At 41.9% G+C, this 25,799-nt stretch overlaps 1 protein-coding gene across 2 annotated transcripts in view; it reads right to left on the minus strand.

The window, feature by feature from the left end:
- DMGDH (dimethylglycine dehydrogenase) overlaps positions 1 to 25,799 on the minus strand; it is a 112,318-nt gene that overhangs the window by 2,871 nt on the left and 83,648 nt on the right. For both annotated transcript variants that reach the window (XM_073680178.1, XM_073680177.1), the window contains 7 exons: positions 24,954 to 25,107; positions 19,842 to 20,007; positions 16,260 to 16,390; positions 12,322 to 12,539; positions 9,232 to 9,389; positions 6,986 to 7,045; positions 2,821 to 2,955 (listed from right to left, as the gene is read on the minus strand). In XM_073680178.1, coding sequence (XP_073536279.1) covers positions 2,821 to 2,955; positions 6,986 to 7,045; positions 9,232 to 9,389; positions 12,322 to 12,539; positions 16,260 to 16,390; positions 19,842 to 20,007; positions 24,954 to 25,107 — 1,022 coding nt within the window. The remainder of the gene's footprint in view (positions 1 to 2,820; positions 2,956 to 6,985; positions 7,046 to 9,231; positions 9,390 to 12,321; positions 12,540 to 16,259; positions 16,391 to 19,841; positions 20,008 to 24,953; positions 25,108 to 25,799) is intronic.

Genomic DNA, 25,799 nt, shown 5'->3' on the forward strand with positions numbered 1-25,799 from the left:
CACAGCTTGAATGTACTCTACTGTTTTTTTTTCATGTTTTGTACCTTTTTATGTAGGATTTTTTTGCAATCAGTACAGTCTGCAAGGCCCAGTGACTCTTTAAAAACGGATCTGACCTGCCAGCCCGAGGGTAGGGTCTGAGCCGCCAGCCCGAGGGTAGGGTCTGAGCCGCCAGCCCGAGGGTAGGGTCTGAGCCGCCAGCCCGAGGGTAGGGTCTGAGCCGCCAGCCCGAGGGTAGGGTCTGAGCCGCCAGCCCGAGGGTAGGGTCTGAGCCGCCAGCCCGAGGGTAGGGTCTGGTCTTCTCGCCTGCATGGAGCGGCAGCTTTTAGTAGTGGTGTGGGGGACCATGTTGCCCTGTGACCCCTATTGCTGTTTCACTGTATATTGTATATACATGTTTTTGAGTGAAATGGCAATTTTTTGTATAATTTATCAAAAAGAATATTCTGTTCTGTAATGGAAAATGGGCCCTTATACAGTCGATCATATTTGGGACCCATAGATCCCAGACATCTGGAATATGCAGCTCAAATTATCCCATGAGGCCAATTATTATCTATGCGTGTCTCACTATGATCAGAGTTTAAAATACCATATGTGAAACCTTTATCTGATGCTGGGATCATATGATTTGCTATATTAGGGATTCATGAATACAGCATTATATGTACTAATGTATATGTGTATGATTTTTGTGTTTTTTTTTTAAATATATCCATAAGATAAAGAAGTAGTGAAAAATAAGGAAAAAACTTTCACCCATCTACCTTAACACAATTTAGTTTCTGCTGTGCATCTGACTGTGAGGCGACTTTGGAAACTTAAAACTTATTCCTTGGTCCTTGAATAAAGAACATCACGTTGCCAGCCTGCTCTCACTTGTACATCAGAAGTCAGAAAATCACGTTTAATTACCTTACCAATGAATCCCACTATACTTGCCGGTTCTACAAAATGAACCACGTTTAACTGAGCTAAATAGATGTGTCACATTGATCTCAAGCTGTCTCAGTGTTGCATTTACTGCTACAAAGCCCTCCATCTGGTCTATGGGCATTGGATATTATCTCAGCTTTAACCCCTATTTTGTATGCTGCACTGGGTTCCGGTAGGTTAAATATCTTGTTAAGTTACAACAGGAATCTGAAGACAAGTTCAAACAGTGAGAAATTGGGAAGCAAAACACATCCAATATAGATACCCTCTGTTCTAAAACATAATTTTATCTTTAGAAAAAAAAACACCAATGGAGATAACTGAAAATGATATTAAAACATAAGAAAGAGTATCTAAAAAGTTACTCATCTATTACATAGATTAAAATAAATGTAATTTCCTAGACCCATTGTGTTGCCTTCTAATACCTTTTGCATACATTGCAATAAAGCCTTAGCAAGGACCAGGATTTCCAGAGTAGAATCTGACCAGTCTGAGGGAAAGAACTAGCCAGCCCGACGGCAGGATCCGACCCGCCAGCCCGACGGCAGGATCCGACCCGCCAGCCCGACGGCAGGATCCGACCCGCCAGCCCGACGGCAGGATCCGACCCGCCAGCCCGACGGCAGGATCTGACCTGACAACAGGATCCGACCCGCCAGCCTGATGGCAGGATCTGACATAGTCCTCTCAACCTAATCACTAATTCTGCTCTGCACCACAGAATAAAAAACAAAAGCAAGAACAGGTAAGCAATGGCACAGTTCCTGTTGGCACTTTTCTATGTGGAAATGCAGAGGGAAGCCATCTCTATGTTAAAGATCTGCCTCATAGTGAGACCAGCAGGGGTGTAGTTATAAGTGGCTCAGAGATAGCCCTCATATTTGTTTGGTGTCTTAGGCGCCCGATGTCTCATTTGCCACATGAGAAGACAGCAGCATTATAAAGTGCACACAGTGGTTGGGGGCCCTGTTACAAATTTTGGCGTGACCACACAGTTCAGTGTACCTTCCCACCTACTTTTTTCCCATCCATCTCTGCTTCCTTTAAAACTAAAGCCGTCAATCAATTTAAAGGGGTGAATATTGATGGAAAACAAAGTTAGGACTTTTTCAGATGTCCACGATCATCAGTCCGACCTCGAATAACAAGGCACGGACTGACCACGCATCTCCTGAATGGAGCGTGACAGCCTCATAGAAATATATGAAGCTGTCACGCTCGTGTCGAGAGACGCTCAGCCAGTCCGTGAATTGCAGTCCGAGATCAGACCGATGATCATGGACATCTGAAAGAGCCTTAAGAGAGAAGGTGCATTGAACTTTTTGGCCATGCTAAAAGGTGCGCCGAGCGCCTGTGCTTGTTTTGAATAGACTCAATATAAGGTTACACCTCTGAGGAAAACCAATATCAGCCATTTTTGATTAGCCAATAATAGTATAAAGGGTTGGCAGAATGGTATAAAAGGTATTTTGAAGAGTGGGAATTGACTGGGTAAGGATGGAATGGAAATGTAATTTTAATGCCCCCCATAGTAATTATGACACTTCTTGGAAGTGGAGCGTGACACTAGATCACTTATCCAGACATGGGAACATTGTAGTCAATATACTGTATCCCGAGAAACTACTAGAACATATTGATACAGTGGATACATTGTATGTACATCAGGGTACATTATCAATTTTGAATGGAGTTTCCTGAAAATATGTAGAATGGGTTTTAGTTAACATGACCAAGCGACAGATTACGAGTGGTGTTATTATTTGAGTTTTTGCGGCTTGAAATTACTGGATGTCATAGTTCAGCTCCTGTGCACAGTTCAGGTTTCTATGGACTATGAGAAGATTTCCAATTCACTTGCTATGATTACATTCTTCTCACCTTCCCATTGTGCCAGATGCTCTCATTTCCCTCAGGATCAACATTATCTGTTTCCAAGGTGAGATACACCAGTTTCCTCTGAAGCCCCTTTTCCTTGATTTCCTTCAGAGCTTGCTTGCCAACAAAGTCAGCTTGCTGAAATGAAATGAAGTTAATGATGATGAATGACTGCTGTGGCATCGAGACAGATATGTGTGCTCACACATTTACATACATGCATAGCATCATCTAAAAGTCATACAAACATCATAAGCAGTCTATAGCGATGACAAGTCATATACAGGAACAATGCAACCAGGGCTGTGGAGTCGGTAAGTCAAACCTCCAACTCCAGCTCCGACTCCTCAATTTCCATGACACTGACTCTAACTCCGACTCCACGACTCCCTCATACATGGCTCATGTTTAAGTGATAAAATTTACTGTAGCACAGATTAATTTCAGCTAAAAGTCTAGACCCTTAGATCAGGAATAGGACAGATATTTATTGGACATTTCTTATGAAAAAAATATTCCCCACAAACTGCATTGAACTATTGTACCCAATTTATTATATATTTTAGGAGTTGGAGTTGGTCCATTTTTTACCGACTCCAATTCCGACTCCACCAAAATGGACACCGACTCCACAGCCCTGAATGCAACATTACCCTCTGTGCTGTAGGTTGTGGTTACTGCTGTTTACAATGCTAAGTAGCTCAGGGTAGGTGGAAAACCATTAAAGGCTTCGGAGGAGGTTGCCTTTATTGGGAAAGGGATATACCCATCTTTGAAGTCCGGCACCCCTACTGATCCTGAAAACTGTTGGAGGCCAGCGCTCCAACCTGTCCGCTGTTTAGGGAACTTCAGTTCTGATTTTTCCTGCACATTGTTTTTTCTTTTTACTGAGGATTATGGAGGGCAGCATTTGGATCTCCATCAATACGAAGTTATGGTATATACTAGCTATAATGAAAGTCTCTATGAGGTGTGAGAAGGTCACTAGTAAAATACTGGAGGGGAGATATGTGTCACTTGGGATGTTAGCCTCAGTAATGAACTTGGAAAAATGCTCCAGCATACTAAGTGCTGAGAGGGGTTGATCGGTCATATTAAGGGCTGGGTTTTTGTGAACAGCAGAAGAGCGGGTGGGAGGCTATTCACCATATTTCCACCCCAGGTGATCAAGAAGGTAAATGTGAAGCCTTTGGACTCAGTGTTCATTGTGTCTGGAGATGAGAGCTCCAAAGCTGTGCTCGTATTAAAGGGATCTGAACCTTGTTTTTGTTCCCTCGAGTGGGCGGATCCCCGCAGCCACATGGACTGTACTGTATGCTATTTTGTTTTTCCCATTATGCCAGAAGGGCTGTTTTTATTTACCTAATTTTGGATTGGTTTATGCAGTACGGTTTTAATAAACCAGTTGTAAACTTAAACGGAAAGTGTAAAGGTGACTACCTCTTTGAGCAGCTGAGTGAGTCAATTTACCACAATGGGTATGTGCACATGGAGTCTCTTAGATGCCTGCCCACTCGCCGAGTTTTCCTGAAGCAGCTTCACTGGTGATTTTGCTCTTGATCTTGCGGCAGTTCTGTCACCGGCATCTTTTTTTCCTATGTTTTCAGGTATACAAAGCAGGCAGCTTCTTAGCAGAAGGCGCCCAACTTCTTTTTAACAGAGTCAGGTGGACACAGGTAGACAAGGGCCCTTGTCCAAGAGAAGTATATGGGCCCCTGCAGTCGAATAGTTCTGTCTATGACAGAAGCGGCTTTGGAGATGGAAGTGGGCCCCTGCCTAAACATGTGCACAACAATATCAATTCCACAGCTCTGGTCAATTTACACTGTGGATATATTTCTCTGCTGTTCATTTTCTTCATTTTATGGGGCGCATTTGGGGCTCTTTTTCAGGCAGATTCTGGGTGAAGCCGCCTGAAGAAGACGCCGTGTGCACATACCCTGAGGACAATTTTTTTTTACTGAGGATTGTGGGGGGTAGCATTTGAACCCCCATCAATAGGAAGTGATGTTATATACTAGCTGTAGTGCAAATCTCTATAAAGTAGCTGCACACGGCATCTTTTAGAAGCCAACGCTGAATTTTCCCAAGCAAAACAGCTTCAGAAAAATGCTGGTGGTAATTTTCCTGAAGTGGTTTCACTGGTGGTTTTGCTGATGTTCTTGCGGCGACGCCGAAGTCTTGTACTCTATACTTTCAAGTGTATAAAGCGGACAGCCTGAAGAATGGATCGGTCCTGTCTTTTAACCGCTTCAGGGTTCGGACTCTCTGAAGCGGCAGAAATAAGTGACAGAAGACTTCATGCCCAGCAATGGATTTTGAGCGCTTTTGCGGAGCTTTATTATCCAGATTCATCGAGGAATCCACATGAAAAAGATCTGATGAGATCAGCAATGACATCCTGTTGGTCTCAAATCAACAGCTCTTATCAATTTACACTGTAGATATGTTTCACTGCTAGTGCATGGCATTTCTTAAAATCTTATGCACAATGCTAGCATAGTAGATTTCAGCAGATTTTACACAAGCGATTACGCAGTGGAATATCTGCGGTTTTTTTGGCACATGGGAACGTACCCTACAGGGTCACTGAACTGCAAGGTAGAAATATATTAAGTGTCATTATGTGTGCTAACTGTCTAGTACAAAACGTAATCTGATAATCGAGGGGACCTGGTCATTGCTGAATTATTGCATATTCTGCATTATCAAAAAAGTGAAAGAAAATTATATAAACTGTCACAAGGAAAACTTGTTCATAGACGGTTGTTGACGTAGTTTGGCACAAATGCAGCGCTAAAACCAAGATGAGGAAATACTTCAAATAAGCTCCCAACACGTGTTGTTTGGTAGAAAAAGCATCATGTAAATTCTTTGAAATGTTTTCCATGTGTAAATCAAGGTTTTATCATTTTTTCATTGTGGTAAATATACACCCCAGATCACACCGAGAAACCGCATAAAAAAACCTCATCAAAACAGCATCAAAAGCAGGTGTCCTTAAAAAAACTGCATAGACAAAAAAAAAAAATTGCGTTATTAGAAGCGTTTTTGTTTATGCGAGTTCTTTAACCTGAAAAATGTGCTAAAAAAATGTAAACATCCCCTTAGGACTTTGTTTTTATCTGCTCGTGTATCATTTTTTCTAAAAAAAAAAAAATAAATAAATACGGTTTAATAAAATGTTCCTAAATGGCTTTTTCAGAAAACTACTTCTGAGGATGACTGCAGCAAAGAAAATGCCCAAAAATACCTTGTGTGAACTCAGCATAAGAGGAATAAAACAGTCGTGTTAAATCATTATCAACCCCTAGGGGGCAGTGTTGTCCTCAGCAAATATTTCAGTACAGTAATTTTAATTAGAATTAGTTCTATTTGATAAACAGGAAACACAAAATGATGCTTTAAAGCAGGGGTGCATAATCTGCATCCATTCTGTGCGGCCCCCAACCATATGGACAAAAAATATGATTGACCTACAGATATGGGATCAGCCACACACAGAAGAGTAGTGGCAGCAGCTGAGGACAAGCACACGGTGTAGAAAGCTCTGAATGCCTAATACATCAGGAGAATGGGGTCTCTTAACCCGTTTGGCAGTCTTTAGGGCCTATTCTCACAGTCTTTTGACGAGAATTTAGAAGCAGATTTTACTGCAAATCCATATAAAAATGCTTAAAATACTAGTTGAATAGGTTTCCTATTAGTTTTACTGCGAAATGTTTAAAATAACGTGAAAAAAAACATTGTACCGCGAACTTAAAGAGCTTTTCCCATTAAAAACAGTTGGAATCTTCTTCAAAGACTGATGCGGTTTTTGATGTGGAATTAGGAGCAGAATCTATTTCTAAATCCTCGTAAAAAAAACTAATTGTGAAGATAGCATTAGAGTGCTGATTAGTGGAAGTAAGAGTCCTGTAAATAGGTGGAAATTCTATTAGACATTTATGGAATATACTTTCGATATGCCACAATACCCTTTTATTACTTTTAGTGCAGCCCCTGGACTGGTTTGGTATGACAATGTGGCCCTTGGCCCAAAAGTTTGTAAAGTATCCACTGCATGTTACTATTCTTACACAGCTTTTAATTTCTAATTAGTAGAAAAAAATGCATTCATCAATTCCGAAAATGGGTGGACACCAAGAACATAGCTTTCCCCACCTACCTTGTTTAGCTTTATAAAGTATTGTAGTCCGGCCTCCAGGGGGTTTGTATCGCAATTCATCTGAAAAAAAAAAAAAAAACATTTAGAAAACATCTTACAAAAAAGGTTCATGGAGTGAAAATCACCTCCTGAATGACGTAACTCTTGGGTCCCAATATACAGAGGACTCGTCCCAACATGCATCATTTATGCTACTCATGTTGTCTTTTAGAGGTAGAGAGGGCTTAATCCTCCCAGGACAACATAGCCATTCCCAATGGGACGCTGAATGGAACGAGTTACTAAAGAATGGAACGTACAAATGAATAGTGTAGGAATACAAATTTGAGGGGGGTCCAGAGTAGACTTCCCCAAAGACATTTATATGTGTAGTAGAGGCAAGAGAGCCTTTAAGAGAATTCTTACAGGATGCTTCAAAGATGGAGAGAGATTGCCACCGGCTGGTCAGGCACAGTCAAGCGGAACCAAGATTTGCAAGGGAAGTTGGAGGGGGATCAGATTTAGATGCTGGACCCAGTCAGGTGACTTCCAGGAATGAGTTTCTGAGTATAAGAGGCCAGCACGCCAAGCCTGAAGTGCTTTTGGCGCCAAGCAGCAGAGAGGAGCAGACGTGCGCCCTAGGTGTTGAGAAGCCCTGCGTGGCAGGTCTAAGCCAAAGGCCTGCGAGGTGCCACAGCCGGACACCGGTGGATGAGCTCCGGATCCCTCACAGATGTGCCCCGAGTGCTGTGCCTACTGAGGAGAGTAGGAACCTGCTTGCGGTGCTGAGTGAGTTCGCGGAACCTGGCGGGCGATGAGGTCTGGACCCCGCTATCCACAGCTTGAGAGACTGCCTCCAACAGCCAGGAAGAGAGGAGTTGGGAGATGGCTGCGCAAGGAAATCACGCTAGTGAAAGCAGAGGAGCTGCATACGTGAACAGGGCCGTCACTTCTACTGTTCACTCACGGTACCGGGGCCAGTTTGGGTTTAGGTACTCAAGGAACGGAGGGGAACGGTTGGGGCGGAAGAAGCTAAACGTGATTTAATTGACTTTGTCCGGAAAAGACTTTCGGCCTAGCGGGAATAACCGGTGACCCCCGCTAGGGCCATATACAGAGTTAAAGAACTGACGTGGCGACTCCCATGATTGGGTGCACTACCTTGAGAGACTTCGCATTTTATTAATATTTCAAATTACCGTTCATTACCCCTGTTGCCATTCCCTTGTTCAGAATACCTGTTATATCTATATATAAACGGTTTATATTCATCTCTGACTGTCCTTGCATTGTGTCTGCATTCCGGAACCTGCAATACATAAGCTCGTATAGGGAATCCCAATGGGACAACCCTCTTAAAGGTATCTGGACATGCTACAGATTAATATGTGAATTACACCCATCTAAATACAAATTTATGCTAGGAATCTGCAACACCACATATACTGTATGCTGCAGATTCAGAGTGTGTATCTGGCTGATTGAGCGCTCCCAGGGTCACAAGGAATGATTATGAAAAAAAGGATTTTCTTCTTCAAAAGATTTATTCAAGTTCATAAATAGATAAAACTGATAAATAAAACAATGCGTTTCGGCTATTAAAATGAAAGATGTATAGCCTTCCTCAGGCCTGAGCAAGAGGAGATGATCAGATTGATATACATTTTTGTGGGAAAAGATTTAGAACAACTTGACTTTTATTCATTGATGCCCTGGTGTTTGTATCCATGAGTCCAGTGGGCGGTCCTAGTCAGTGATGGACAGTCTTCCATGTATGACCATGTCTGCAGAGAGCTGTCAATCATTGAGTAGAACCGCCCACTGTACTCATGGATAAAAACACCAGGGATTTCAATGATAAATTAAAACAATAAAAAGTTACACTGAATTTTTCCACCAGTAAATCATTCTGCTCAGCTTCTCCTTCTCTATACCGTGCTGTCCACAGACCGGCCTGCAAATACAACATGACAGGTTCCCTTTAACTCTGCGTATTACATGTATAGTCATTTATCCAGTGGCTGCTATGTAATACTATATCTTCTTGCAGTGGCTACTGAAGGATAAAAACATGGCTGCTGAGGCTTCCCTTGCTACAATAAGTGGTTTACTGGGACCCGGACCTCCAAACAAAAAGGAATTTTCTCTAATAAGACAACCCCTTTATTAAGGTTTACAGAGGAGAAATATTTCACCTCTTTCTTAGAAATAAAACTTAAGTGCTCTGCCCTAGAGCTAAAGATCTGTACTGTACACAGGTCTCTTACCTCTGCTCCCCAGCCACGGAAAGCTTTCTCCAGCCTTAGCACGTTCATGGCGTATGTGCCAAAGTTATCAATCCCTTCTTCATCCCCCGCCTGCATGACCTGGTTGTAGAGTGCGGCAGTGTCCTGCCTCCTGTGGTACAGCTCCCAGCCCAGCTCACCTACGGCACATTACAAGGGAGGATAAACACTGCTGGGAATTATTCCTGACATCCTTATGCTAGAAAATGGAAGGACACTGATACTGATTTCTTGTTTCTCATGTGTCACTTTCAATGGCTACTTGTTTAAGGCAAGTTCATGGTATCTGGAAACACCTTCTACCATTACGGCCATTACAGCAGCCTCCCTAGATTTGTCTTTGGCCAGGAATCTCAAGTAATAGGAGGACTCCACCAGATCTTCATGATTAGCATCCTGTCACATACTGCTGGGCCCTGGAATGGTGGAGGAAGGGTGCCAATTAACCTAAAACCACCATACACCCATATATATTATATTATATTATAATATATTATATATATATATATATATATATATATATATATATATATATATATATATATATATATATATATATATATATATATATATATATATATATATATATATATAGCCCTTTAACCTGAAGGGATAATATGTACAGACCTCTAAAACGTCCTAGTCCACCACCTCTAATACACCCTAGAAGTTCAGGGGTAGTATGTATGTACTGGATCCCTAATAAGATCATCTAGTAACACATAAAGCACCCTAAACCTCCAAAGACACTAATGTAATAGAAGAAAAGAAGACTAAATGAAGAAAATGTATAAAAAGTAAAAATATCCCAGCCATTCATCTCCTCCTTTCCTTTGATTATATTGATATAATCTGATATTATAATTAATATTAAAAAATCTAAAAATAAATCTTCTCATGTGTCTTAGGAACTTATCCATGTTTCCCCTCCTCCTGCATACTATTCTGTGTGTGGCTGTAAGACAACTGGCTGCAGCAGAAACCTCCACCCTCTGCCCTGTCTGCAGTAGGATGAATGAACACCATGTTGTGACCCCTTAGCTAAGGGGGCAAGGCTTCAGCCAGTCACCAGTCAAAAACTGAATGCATGAGCTGGAGATTAACCCCATTGTTCCCTGCAGGATTTCTTGAAGACTGCCTATTTCACGACGCTGCAGAAAATGATGCAGACTAACAAACAGGGAGGACAAATACATCTTTTCTTTAATTAAAATCATTAATTTTTAGGTTTAGTATGACTTTAAAGAGAACCTGTCTTCACATTCATGCTGTTAAAAACCACAGGCATCATGAATCAGGCACTGGCTATGGGACTGCCGCCAGTTATTTTTTTGCTCTGAATTGCTGCCGACTTTCAGAGAAAACATAGTTTGAAAAACTGGCAGGAGACTATGCGTCTCAGCTGACAGTCTGAGGTAGGTGCCCGGCTGGCTTCTCCCTTCCCCAATGCCTTTGCTGCAGCATTTCAGAGTAAAACACACTACACTGCAATTGGACAGGCAGTGTCTGAATCATGCTGCATGTGGTTCGAGCAGTATTAATCTGATAACCGGTTCACTTTAAGATATGCCAGACCACCAAGAATGTTAGTAATAACCCTTAAACCAAAAATGCTAATATAATAACTCATTTAAGGGATTGCTCGGGCTTAGTGTACAAGTCTGCAGTCACTGTGTGCGGTGAGGATTCTCCGATACAGGGAGTGGTCATGTGCCGACTAGATGGGCACAGCCTAGCTCAATGCAAGTGTATTGAGCAAGGCCGGACACGTCCAGTCAGACTGTGGCCGGAAGACTGGACATTCATCGTCTCCCACTCACACACCACCTCCTCATCTTTCCCCCTATCTGTCGGTGTCCCCCAAGGTTCAGATCTAGGGCCCCTACTCTTCTTCTTTTACACCTTCAGCCTGGGACAGCTCATAGTCTCATAGCTTCCAGTATCACCTCTATGCTGATGACACACAGATCTACCTCTCTGGACCTGATATCTCCTCCCTACTAACCAGAATCCCACAATGTCTGTCCGCTATTTCATCTTTCTTCTCTGCTAGATTTCTAAAACTTAACATGGACAAAACAGAATTCATCATCTTTCCACCATCTCACTCAACCCCCTCAACAGACCTATCCATCAATGTCAATGGCTGCTCACTCTCCCCAGATCTGTAAACTCGCTACCTCGGGGTAAACCTGGACTCCACTTCCTGCTGACTCCAACTCAAAAATATTTCCCGGATCCATACATTCCTTAATCAAGAATCTACAAAAACACTAGTGCATGCCCTCATCATCTCCAGCCTTGACTACTGCAAGCTCCTGCTCTTTGGCCTCCAATCTATCCTGAACTCTGCTGCCCGACTAATCTACCTATTCCACGGCCTCTCCCCTCTGTCAATCCCTTCACTGGCTCCCAATTGCCCAGAAACTCCAGTTCAAAACCCTAACCATGACATACAAAGCCATCCACAACCTGTCTCCTCCATACATCTGTGACCTAGTCTCCCGGTACTAACCTGCACGCAACCTCCGATCCTCACAAGATCTCCTTCTCTACTACCCTCACCTACTGTATGCTCAAACATCCCTTGTAGATTGTGAGCCCTCGCGGGCACGGTTCTTTCTCCTCCTGTACCAGTCGGCGACTTGTATGGTTTAAGATTATTGTGTTTTCTTTTTTTCTTTTTTATGTATACCCCCTTTTCACATGGAATAAATGGCGCTATAATAATAATAAATAATAATAAAGTGTGCATATCACATACTTGTGGACACATGACCGCCTGAACCCTGCGTCAGCATCAGAGAATCCTTACAGCGTGCAAAGTACTTAAACGGGTTGTCCTAAGAACGGACAACCCGTCTAAACAATCTAGGCCACCTGAATAACTATAGCCAACCTACAAACCGTACAACATTGAATTGTACTCTGCCTTGAAGGACAGAGAATTTGGAACTTTCCGAAATACAATCCTGGGTCTACTTTCCTTTGGACTAAGGTTTTGATGTGACAGCAAAATGTAAAAAAAAATGCACAAGTCAAATATACCGTCTATCTCTGTTGAGCCCTCACCTGTATAAGATATCCGGATGGCTGTGACTGGGATTCCAGCAATCTTCATTCTTCTAACATGAAGAAATTTGAAAGCAGATTCACTCAGATCCTCAGATGTTAATTTCTGAAGAACTTTTCTTGATAGCGGTCCTGCTACACCGAGAACTCCCACCTCATCTGTCACATTTACTATTTCCACATCATAGTTGCCTTGTGTGGCAATTTCTTCTATCCACCTATTAATACAGAATATGCGTGAACATTTTCAAACATAATTTCAATTTACATATTAAATTAATTTGCATGAAAATGTGAGTAATTTTTGTAATCAATCATTCTTAATTTCTCATTTTAAAAGATTTTTAGAACACACATCAAACTTTGGCCCGTGGGCCAAATCTGGCTGCAGGGTGGTTTTATTTGGCCCATGACACCAGAACCACCACCCCTATGTGGGGCCATTATTCTGTATGGAGGACTATGTGGGGCCCATTATTCTGTATGGAGGACTATGTGGGGCCCATTATTCTGTATGGAGGACTATGTGGGGGCCATCATTCTGTATGGAGGACTATGTGAGGCCATTATTCTGCATGGAGGACTATGTGGGGCCCATAATACTGTATGGAGGACTATGTGGGGCCCATAATACTGTATGGAGGACTATGTGGGGCCCATAATACTGTATGGAGGACTATGTGGGGCCCATAATACTGTATGGAGGACTATGTGGGGCCCATAATACTGTATGGAGGACTATGTGGTGCCCATAATACTGTATGGAGGACTATGTGGTGCCCATAATACCGTATGGAGGACTATGTGGGGCCCATAATACCGTATGGAGGACTATGTGGGGCCCATAATACCGTATGGAGGACTATGTGGGGCCCATAATACCGTATGGAGGACTATGTGGGGCCCATAATACCGTATGGAGGACTATGTGGGGCCCATTATTCTGTATGGAGGACTATGTGAGGCCAGTATTCTGTATGGAGGACTATGTGGGGCCCATTATTCTGTATGGAGGACTATGTGAGGCCATTATTCTGTATGGAGGACTATGTGAGGCCATTATTCTGTATGGAGGACTATGTGGGGCCCATTATTCTGTATGGAGGACTATGTGAGGCCATTATTCTGTATGGAGGACTATGTGGGGCCCATTATTCTGTATGGAGGACTATGTAGGGCCCATTATACTGCATACTGGCTGGCCCGCGACTTTGTCCAAGTTTTTAATTTTGGCCCTCTGTGTGTTTGAGTTTGACGTTCCTGCTTTAGAAGCTGCCATAAATAGCGATTGCAAAAGGCTAAGTTTACAAAATTAGTATTTTGTGCATTTTTGACAATGCATATATATTTGCTGCACAAATTACAGTTCCAGCAAAGTTGATGGAGTTTATAGAAATCTCATGCCCACCGTGCTTTTTTTGTTACACTGCAGGAACTGACCTACAGTGCGATTTTGAAATCTGCGACATGTTAATTTCTCTTGCTATAAATATGCATTTAAAAAAAAAAAAAAAAAAAAAAAAAAGCGCACCTCCAAAAAATCATACATTGATCTACTGCCTGTCAGCAAAAATATAAAACTGAGCATGAGGTTCTTAGTTTAACATTCTGATCAGACTGTATGAAGCCCACTGCCATGTCACGGCTAACCTCGCAGTGGGTCCTAACGTTTCCTGCCTAAAAGGAGTGGCGCCGTGCACCAACCACCACCGCAGCAACAATGCACCGGCAGGGCGGGCGACCTGGTGCCTCACATTGCACATGCTGCAAGACTGAGCCCCCATGACTCCAGGCCACGCCGCCCCAAAAGAACAAAACCACAGCAACAATGGCCGACACTCTGCACCAACACCACCCCCCATCTTTTGCATAAATATGCATTTTATTTGTGGATTTTCCCCATAGACTTGAAAAAGATGAGGAAAATATGCAGATAAAAAGCACATATACATAATGACCAAAAATGCTTTTTTATGAATCTAACCTTATGGCTCATTTGGACGTTCGTGATTCTCGTACAATTTATGTGATCCTCACAGGTAGAACTTATGCTCATTATAGTTTATGGGGTTGTTCACATGTCTGAGTTTTCTTTATAAGTCAGAGTGTCCACAAAAAAGAATAACGGAGAATTGTCTGTTTTTTTTATCCTATTCTAGTATCAAACTCAAAAATGGAAGTCTACGGACCTCTGAAAAAAAAAATTGGACAGCACTAGAAAGGCATCTTGGTTGCATCCTTATGCTTTCCAATTGTCCAATGCTTGTTTCATAAGTGAAGCTTCTCGTACAGAAAAAAAAACTGATGGTAAGAATTGACACACTGACTAAACAATGATGAAAATCTGATCCAAAATACTCATGAAAATCATTAATTTTTTTCTTGCTTCCGAGAAAAATAACTGATGTCTTAATGAGTCCTCAGGCTGGGTTCAGACTGTTATATTTTCGATCAGTGCATGGTCAGGGTTTCCCAGCAGACAGTTAATAATAATAATTAATAATCTCTTTATTTATATAGCGCCAACATATTCCACAGTGCTTTACAATTCAGACACATTATCGGCACTGTCCCCATTGGGGCTCACAATCTACTTTCCCTATCAGTATGTCTTTGGAGTGTGGGAGGAAACCAGAGAACCCGGAGGAAACCCACGCAAACACGGGGAGAACATACAAACTCCTTGCAGATGTTGTCCTTGGTGGGATTTGAACCCAGGACCCCAGCGCTGCAAGGGTGCAGTGCTAACCACTGAGCCACCGTGCTGCACAGTTTATTGATCCATTAAAGGGTTGTCTAGGCTTGAGGTTTAAGTCTGCAGTCACTCTATGCGAATCCTTACAGAGTGTACAATGCATGTTGTGAGGATTCTCCAGTACTGGGAGCGGGCGGACGCGTGACCGCAAGTATGCAATTTGAATACTTCTGCCACATTTCAACTAGACGTGACCTGCCTTACTCAACTAACTGCGTACGTCTAGTTAGCATGTGACTGCATGTATGCAGATTGCATACTTGTGGTCAATTGCCCGTCTGCTCTCGGTGCCGGCATCGGAGAATCCTGACAGCACGCACACTGCACGTTGTGAGGATTCAGAAGTCTGCAGTCACATAGAGTGACTGCAGACCTGAACCCAAAGTTTGGACAACCCCTTTAATTACTAGTGATCCTTTGCACACATGCGATTTTTCCTACAGACCCTCGTTTTACAGACCAGACTAATGCATGTCAATAGCAGGCAGTTGCTGCTCTCATTCACTATGCAGACAGGCACGGAGCCAGTTAAATTTACAATTTGCAGACATGACTGGCTTGAGTTTTAGCACAACCATCTGAACCCGGCATTACAGTAAGGCTGGACGGAGAGGGTGAGAACAGGTGTAATACTTGTGGAACAGCAAGGTCATTACAAGTGCATGCACAGTTTTGCAGGTGAAACAGCTGTTCTACAAAATCAAGACGTAATAGTATATGCCACTGAGAGGCCGCCCCGTGCCAGTATCCTTATAGGACCCGATTCAACAAGTCGTTTTCTCTAGAATTCTGGTGTAAAAAAATGTGAAATATTGCAATACTTTTACACAAAAATGAGGCGACCTTTGACATTTCAATGCCAGTCATGGTCAGCAAAGATTAAGTAGGAAGAGCTGGGGCGGGATGGGGCAAAGCACACCCAGCAAATTCATCTTAATTTACACCTAAAGTGTTGTAAATGACTCCTGAAAAGTATTGTCAGACCCTGCCTGGAGTAACATTTCTGATGGAGGCGCATGGCAGCTGTAAGATGCGCCACATTCAATGAGAGGTGCATGCCTTTTAATGAATTAGGCGCACCTTACTCCAGCGCCAACTTCATAAAGACTGGCATGCAAAACACCAGTCTTACTGAATTGGACCCATAGTATTCACATGGAAATGCATAAAATCCTGCACAAACCTGAGATCATGTAGTTCTGATCCAGATCCAGTAATCAGAAGAAACTCTCCGAGGGACAAGTGGGAAACTGTGAGCTCAGCATAGACACGGCCCCTTGGAGTCAGCATGTGGCTTATATTTGTGAAACCCTCCTGTATAAGAAAAAAAAAAAAAGAAAAAGGTATAAAAAAAAATCTCTATTACTATAAAGAAATAAAAAGAAAAGTGGTTTATCACTCAGGTATCCGCTGTGGGCACTCTGCAAAAAATGAATAAAAATTATAAATAACTTTTTTTTTACTAAAAGTTTCCATGTTGTAACCAAACTATCAGCTCCAAAACCGGCTTGTGCCATTAGACTTTGGGCTGATCACCCGATTTAGCAGAATCTGAGGAGCTTACTGGTATTCTCCCTTTTAACCTATCTACTGGGATCTGGACTTCACTGCATGGACCCCAGGTTGTGTCTACGGAGTAGTCGCTGACTGGTGGATCAAACAGAGGCGATTAAGCAGCCTGGAGTTTGAAACGATCACAAACAAGGTCAGAATCAGAAGCAACAGTAAAGTCGGGATAGCTAGGTCAGAGTCCAGGAGGTCAGGCAGAGTATACAGGCAAAGAACAATAAACAGTCCGAGGTCAAACCAGAAGAATAGTAAGAAAACAGCCAGAACAGAGTCACTGTGAAAATAAGATTACCAGATAGCACAGGGAATACACAATAGCTACATAGTTACATAGTTTATAAGGCCGAAAAAAGACAAGCGTCCATCCAGTTCAGCCTATTTCTTGTGCACTGCAGCTATTCCGCAGCGTTGATCCAGGGGAAGGCAAAAAAAAACCATGCGGTATAGGCCAATTTACATCATTGAGGAAAAGTTCACTTCCCGACGCCAATCTGGCAGTCAGATTAAATCCCTGGATTAATTAACTATCACTAAGCATAAGATGTAATTTTATTGCTCTCAAGAAAGGCGTCCAGGCCTCTGTTGAACTCATTAAGTGAGTTGGACATCACCACTTCCTCTCCCAGAGAGTTCCACAGTCTCACGGCTCTGACCGTAAAGAATCCCCTTCTATGCTGGTGCAGGAACCTCCTTTCCTCCAGACGCATAGTGTGCCACCTCGTCTTTGTCACCATCCTTGGTATAAACAGGTCATGGGAGAGATCTCTGTACTGCCCCCTGATGTATTTATACATGTTTATGAGGTCTCCCCTAAGCCTTCTCTTTTCCAACGTAAATAGGCCTAATTTTGACAACCTCTCTGGGTATTCTAGTCCCTCCATTCCCTTTATTACCTTAGTCGCCCTCCTTTGTACCCTCTCTAGCTCCAATATCTCTTTCCTGAGCACCGGAGCCCAGAACTGTGCACAATATTCTAAGTGCGGCCTTACCAGCGCTTTATACAGAGGAAGAACAATGTTCTCATCATATGCCCCTATTCCTCTTCTGATGCATGCCATGACTCTATTTGCCTTCGCAGCTGCTGCCTGACACTGGGCACTCCAATTTAATTTGCTGTTAACCAAGACACCCAGGTCCTTCTCCATGTCAGATTTCCCCAACGGTTTCCCATTTAATATGTATGGGTGACTGCTGTTTTTCTTTCCCATGTACATGATCTTACATTTATCGGCATTGAACCCCATTAGCCATTCTTTGGCCCAACTCCCCAATTTATCTAAATCCTCCTGTAGCTGTGCCCTATCCTCATCTGTATTAACTACTTTACAAAATTTAGCTGGCACATGAGGTTGTACACAGGGAAGTTAAGTAGATTGCCAGGACGAACGATGGCCACCAAACCCACCCTGTAATTGGTCCACAGATGAGGCCTATCGTACTGTACATGCACCAGCCAGTGTCTTTGCCTTTCAGAAAGGCTAGGTGCCAGAACGTGGCATGGTAACTTTGTGACTCCCCGTATTTTGTTTTTTTTTGCTCCTACACCGATATATTTTTCCATGGTTACAGATGGCATTTAAACCTTATGTAGTCATCTCCTTTAGTCACGGTCCCTTCTCTCTGCCTCTTACTTGTTGAAAATGTACCAAATATATGATAAGGTGATGGTAGGGAAAACGACTACAGGATAAAACCACGTCGTTTGTTTTGCTTCTGTATTTATAGTTCTGCATAGGAGCTGTATGCAGAAAATAGGAGGATTCATTGAACCAATACTATTTAAGAAATGACAGAAAAATCCTCCACGGCATTAAAGGGATTGTCCAGTTTCGTAACAAAACTTTGCAATCACTCTATGTGACCTCAGACTGCTGAATCATAACAGTGTGCGATGTGCTCACTGTCATAATTTCACTGTAAGCTCCGTGCAATTGGGAAGTCACTCGACCGCATTTTATATATGATTTGCATACTGGCGCTCAATTCTATTCTATTGAAAGAAGCTGGATGAGACAAGTCAGCTTGTCACTGCAAATATGCAAATCGCATGACCACCCATGATTTGCAGGGGGAATATGGGGGATTGTGACAAGTGTGCTCATTGCATACTGTCACAATTTGGCAGTTTGCAGTCACAAACTGATTGCAGACTTTTCTATGAAGACAGGACAACCCCTTTACAAGGCGATACAGGCTATGTGAAGCAGCAGGAAACATGGGCAGGCTCTCTCATTATAAACAGCTAGCTTTTACTGTAAAGTGCTATAGCTCTTCAGAGAAACCATCCTTACAAAATGACATGGATAAGAAGATTAAATGGTGTACTCCCCACTCTGCTGGACATGACTGACGGGTCTCCGCTTATACACAAATAATAAGAGACCTAACAATCAAACTGGCTGAGAAAAATTAATCTGGTGGAGCCGCCCCACTGACTCTTCTGCCCATTCCCTAGTGATTTCTAAACTGTATTACTCTCAAGTGCCTTAGTACTTTAAGCTAAAACATAGCCATTTGTCATGAGGGAACCTATCCCTTAACCACAGGCAACATGAATTCTTTAAATTAATTAATTTACAGTAGATTTAACATAATACCTTTAAAGCACCACTCCAGCATTTTTTTTTATTTCAGTGCTGGAGTGGTGCCACTAATGTAAGTATAATACTATATGCAGGGAACTTACATTAGTGGCACCACTGATATAAAAAAAATGCTGGAGCGTAGCTTATTTTCAGGTAGTGTGCTATCCGTATGCTCGACAGACAGCACGTCCAGTAATAGCTGGTGTGAAAGTACAATTGCAGTACACAGTAGTCTAGTGTGTTTTATAGTCTGGTGCTAGTCCTAAATCATGTGGCAAGGCTCGTTAAAGAGTCGATATTGACTTGTAGCATTGTTACTTCCAATAGGTGGCGCTAGAGTTCAAATCATCTTCATCTCTGAAGAGACAATTTGCATATTATGTGCATTGTATTTTATAATTGGAAGGATGGTACAAATCCACCACGTTCAAGATTTTCAAATAAATTCACAATTTCATTTGCCGGTAAATTAATTGAAGAGAATTTAATAACATGCAGATTGATTTTCCCATTGTATTTTAGATTAGTACATTTTTCACTTAATAAATAGCCAGTGAAATATACATTTACCTATAAATATAATAGTTACGGTTTCCCACTTCATTACAAACCTTTGGAATTGTATTTGCAAAAAGATGGTCCAATAATTTGATTGCGTCCTTCCCTTTCACAGTAAACTTGCCAAATGGTGTCAGGTCAATCACTCCGACCTTTTCCATCACCTGCTTATATTCTCGCCTCACTGGTTCAAACCAGTTTGTCCTACGAAAACTAGGTCTAAAAAAAAAAAAAAAAAAAGTTAGAAAAATACACAAAACATAAAAAATAAATAACTCCAAAAAGGATACCTGTAGATAATGTGTAGCTTCCCTGAAAATTTTATTAACTCTTTTAGAAATTTTTTGGGACGGAGGTTCAGTAACAAACCCCATCCATGGACAATAGTGCTGCTGTTTCTGGGGAAAAAATAAAAATAATTTCTTTTTAACGTTAGAGAACCCATCGAAGCAAACTGGACTATGATATCTATATTAACAAGATTCCAAATGTTTGTTTGGAACTGGAATATTGTTGTGATCTCCCACTTTGTAGAGTGACATGCCAGTGAAAGGAGACGTGCAGGCCATGCAATGCACCTCTGGGAAGGGTAGCATTGCATGGTCTATAAGTCTCCTTGCACTGGGGTGTAAGGCATGTCACACTCCACAAGGAGAGAGGTTACCCCTTCCCCTTACAACCCATACAGCAAATTCAGATCACTTGCTTTGCACTGAGGAGGGGCAACATCCTGAAACGCGTCTACAAATTGAGATTCAGGTTCGGCTTTTATTCTAAGTCATATGACAAGGGTCAATATTGACTTTTAGAATTGTTACTTCCACTAGGTGGCCCTAGAGTTCGAGCCCTCTTCATCTTTGAAGAAGCAATTTGCATGATTAACTCCCCTTTCAAGGGTTATACTTCAGTAAAAAAAATGATAATAATAATGCAGGTTGGTCAGACTAAAAGAAAATCAAGTTAAAAGGTACAAATAAATATTCTGATATTTGTTAAGCATACCCGACAATGTAAGTTACACTAGTTTGTAGATTTACAGCAGCTTGTTGTTCTTTTGACTTGTCGGGTTTATTAAATATGTAAATCCCTTATGAAATAACAATTCTGGAGCAGGTTTTGTCCGAACATTGTTTTCTCTGTTAAAGGTGGTCATGTACATTAGACTAATATTGATGAAAATGAATAATTTCAATTAATATGGTTATTTGTTGACTAAGAGTTAACAATGAATGATATTTTTTGCTCATCATTCATAAACTATCATTGTAAATAAAAAATAAAAAAATTCCATAGTTGAAAAAAAAGTTACTAGAATTCTCTAAGAGAGCTCCCTGAAAGATTCTTCATCCCTCCCCCGATGTGATACAACATATGTGGCCAGTTTGAACAATTGTAAAGGCAAATATGGACTAAAATGTTTTTGACTGCATTGGGGTAATGATCGTTCACCAGACGATCCCTCGTTTAATTGTTGTTCAACAATCAACCTACTTCTATCTAAGGCGTAAAGTTGGCTTTACCTGTGTTGTCCCTACATAGTGTGACAACCTTTGATCCGTGGTGAATTAGTGTTTTAAGTGTTACTCTAAGGAAGCACTCAATTTATTTGTTCCACTGGAACTGCACAATGCAAAAAAAAAAAAAAAAAGCTTCAGAATTATTATCTTATAAGCAATACAGGTAGTTACTAAAACAGACATATGGGGTGAGCTGAAAGGTACTCTATATAAGTGAAGTTTAAGTTTATAATGTAAAAAACTATACAAGGCGATAAAATATTGTTATAGGCTAAGTATAGGCTGGTGATGGAGGGGGATTATTTGATACACTGCCGATTTTGCAAGTTTTCCCACCTACAAAGAATGGAGAGGTCTGTAATTTTTATCGTAGGTACACTTCACCAGTGAAGACAGAATAAAAAAAACAATAAAAAAACAGAAAATCATATTGTATGATTTTTAAATAATTAAATTGCATTTTATTGCATGAAATAAGTATTTGGTCACCTACCAACCAGCAAGAATTCGGGCTCTCACAGACCTATTCATTTTTCTTTAAGAAGCCCTCCTACTCTGCACTCATTACCTGTATTAATTGCACCTGTTTGAACTCGTTGCCGGTATAAAAGTCCACACAATCAATCACACTCCAACAACTCCACCATGGCCAAGACCAAAGAGCTGTCTAAGGACATCAGGGACAAAATTGTAGAGCTGCACAAGGCTGGGATAGGCTACAGGACAATAGGCAAGCAGCTTGTTGAGAAGGCAACAACTCTTGATGCAATAATTAGAAAATGGAAGAAACACAAGATGACTGTCAATCTTCCTCGGTCTGGGGCTCCATGCAAGATCTCGCCTCATGGGGCAAGGATGATTCTGAGAAAGGTCAGGAATCAGCCCAGAACTACACGGGAAGACCTGGTCAATGACCTGAAGAGAGCTAGGACCACAGTCTCAAACATTACCGTTAGTAACACACACGTCATGGATTAAAATCCTGCAGGGCAAGCAAGGTCACCAATGACCATCTGGATGATCCAGAGGAGGCATGGGAGAAAGTCATGTGGTCAGATAAGACAAAAATAGAACTTTTTGGTATTAAATCCACTCGCCATGTTTGGAGTAAGAAGAAGGATGAGTACAATCCCAAGAACACCATCCCAGCCGTGAAGCATGGTGGAGGAAACATCATACTCTGGAGGTGTTTTTCTGCAAAGGGGACAGGACAACTGCACCGTATTGAAGGGAGGATGGATGGAGTTATGTATCGCGAGATTTTGGCCAACAACCTCCTTCCCTTAGTGAGAGCATTGAAGATGGGTCGTGACTGGGTCTTCCAGCATGACAATGACCCAAAACACACAGCCGGGGCAAATAAGGAGTGGCTCCGTAAGAAGCATTTCAAGGCCCTGGAGTGGCCTAGCCAGTCTCTAGACCTGAACCCAATAAAAAAAAAATCTTTGGAGGGAGCTGAAACTCAAAGTTGCACAGCAATAGCCCCGAAACCTGAAAGATCTGGAAAAGATCTGTATGGAAGAGTGAGCCAAAATCCCTGCTGCAGTGTGTGCAAACTTGGTCAAGAACTACAGGAAACATCTGACCTCTATAATTGCAAACAAAGATTTCTGTACCAAATATTAAGTTCTGTATTTCTATTGCATTAAGTACTTATTTCATGCAATAAAATGCAAATGAATTATGTAAAAATCATATAATGTACGATACGATAAAAATTACAGACCTCTCCATTCTTTGTAGGTTGGAAAACTTCCAAAATCGGCAGTGTATCAAATACTTATTTTCCCCACAGTAATTGCAACTAAAAATTGAAATACCCCAAACAATACAGAATGGCTACATGCTAAGTTCAAGGTGAAGGTTAGGATACCTGTTAATTTATGTGTGGTACCCTCTGTCTGTTTCAATTTCTATAGACTATTTAATAAAGCCATTACGGCATTTTATTGGATCGTGGGAGCTGGATGTTTTTCACCTCTCTTCATTACTGGTCACAGAGCGTGTGATCCGTGCACCTGGTGGTGAGTCAGCTGGATTTTATTTGTTTGTGAAGAAAGTAAGTCCAGCATTACGAACAAGCAATCCTCATTTATTTGGTGTGTAGATACAAAATTGATGGCAGGTAAAACCTTCGTAACATCTACGTGTTTCAGGAGCTCATGGCTAAGGGTGCCTTGAGTACCTGAAACGGGTAGATACTACAAAGGTTTTACCTGCCATCAATTTTGCATCTACACACCACATAAACGAGGATTGCTTGTTCGTGGAGCTGGACTTACTTTCTTCACTTCCAATTTGTACCTTCTGGGCAAGCACACTGTCCGAGCTCCGGACTGCAATGGTGAGCTGGATACTTTCTTTATTATATTGACTTTTTATGTTCAGCTGTTAATGTATAGTTCAATCCATATAACTTGAAACCATAGAGGTTGTTAGGTATTACTGTATTTTTTTGACTATAAGACGCACCTTTTTGTTCCAAAATATTGGAGGAAAGTGGCAGGTGCGGCTCATAGTCCGAATGTGTATAGTCCAAATAGTGTTGCTGTGGCTGTGAATGGGGAGTAGTGAATATTCATGCTCTTAAATGGCGGGCAAACGTGATTGCCAAGCCGCTGCAGGAGCGGCGGCTGCGGCTGACAATGTGCGCTCTATTAAGGTGAATGAATAGTCACTGCTCCCCTCACACATAGTCCCGAAGAGCAGTGACTATCCTGGCAGCTCATCTCAGCGTGTGAGGGCGCATGGCAGTGATATCATGTGCTGCTTACACGCTGAGATCAGCTGCTGGCAGCAGAACAGGGCGCAGAGCTGGAGCAGAGGGTAGGAAGGTAAGTAGAATAGTTTGTTTTTTTTGTGTGCAGCATGATGGGGATGTGGATGGGGGTGCCATGTATACCAAGATGGGCGTGCCATGCATATGGGGGTGAGGGGTGTCATGCATATGGGGATGAGGGGTGCCATGCATACCAGGATGGGGGATGAGGGGTGCCATGTATACCAGGATGGTGAACCATGTATACCAGGATGGGGACAACGTATAACAGGAAGGGGAGGCCATATATATACCAGGATGGGTAATATTAGTACAGAATTGGGGGACATTACCCTTATAACAGTGTCAGCAGCAGAGCCCCTCCCCCATAACCGTGCACCATGACCACATTTTTTTGCTTCAATTTTTTTTCTATTTTCCTCCTCTAAAACTTGGGTGCGTCTTATGGTCCGGTGCGTATTGTAGTCCGAAAAATACGGTATCCGGATGAATGTGATATTCAATGGAAGAAAGACGATTCCAGTAACTATATAGGAAAGGGTTCTTTACAGGCAAAGCAGTCAGACTGTGGAATGCCGACCACAAGAAGTAGTGATGGCAGACACTATAACAGCTTTTTAGAAAGGGCTGGACGATTTCCTCAGCACAAATGACATGATGGGTTACAAATAATTTAGTGATAAAGAGTTTATCATTGGTGGAGAAAGGTTGAACTTGATTGGTCTTTTTTATAACTTATATAACTATGTAATAATAATAATAATAATAACAACAACAACAACAACAACAACAACAACAACAACAACAACACCACACTTTCTCAGATTGAAGGTTTTTAGTATAAGTAAAAACATCCATCCTACACTTACTTGTATTCAGCATCATCTCCGGGCTTGTAGAACCAGTGAGGTTGTTCCCATCCCGCATGGAAGCCCATGGAGCATTTAGTCTTCAGCTCCTCATAAACGCCACTGACTCTTTCGGTTGGTCTTCCTGCAAACCTTTCCTCCTTAGGATAACCAACTATGTGATGAAATAAGAAGAAGTCCATGTTTTACATCTGGAGCTGTGTATGAGTATAGAAAATGACAATTTGGGCGCTCTGAACATTGCAGATTGTTTCTTTTTTTTATCAAAAGATGCACCCGACCTTGACATGAGAGACGAGGGACATAACCTAAGGTTTTTTTTTTTTTTAAACAGATGTGTGGGAAATTGGATCTTCTAAACGTCTTGTGCAAAGTGCTCAGCCGGACGTGTGTGGTACTTCTTCAATCAAGTGATTATTTTGGAGCTCTCTCCAACCAATTTTAAAAATTTCTGTTAAAAGTTAAAGGGGCAAGACTTTAATTTGCTTTTAGACGAATAATTACACTGTCTATTGCTATTAAAGGGGTTGTCTGAGCTTCTGACAAAAGCTGGCAGTCACTCCATGTGACGGCAGACTGTGAATCCTTTCATTGTGCGCACAGTATGCTGTCAGGATTTTTCAATAGTGCTGGAGAGAGCGAGCAGTCATATAACCGCAAGTATGCAATCTGCATCCTTACGGTAACATTCAAACTAGACGTGCTCATCCTTGCTTAATACAAGTGAATTGAGGTCTCACTGGTAATACTGGAGAATCCTGACAATGCATGGTGTGTACACAGTAAGGATTGAGAAGTCTGCAGTCACAGAGTGATTGCAGACTTTCATCAGAAAACCGGACAACC

Source organism: Phyllobates terribilis, unplaced genomic scaffold (genome assembly GCF_046119375.1).
Source record: "Phyllobates terribilis strain yellow unplaced genomic scaffold, ASM4611937v1 Scaffold_1__5_contigs__length_1240528914, whole genome shotgun sequence".
NCBI lineage: Eukaryota > Metazoa > Chordata > Amphibia > Anura > Dendrobatidae > Phyllobates > Phyllobates terribilis.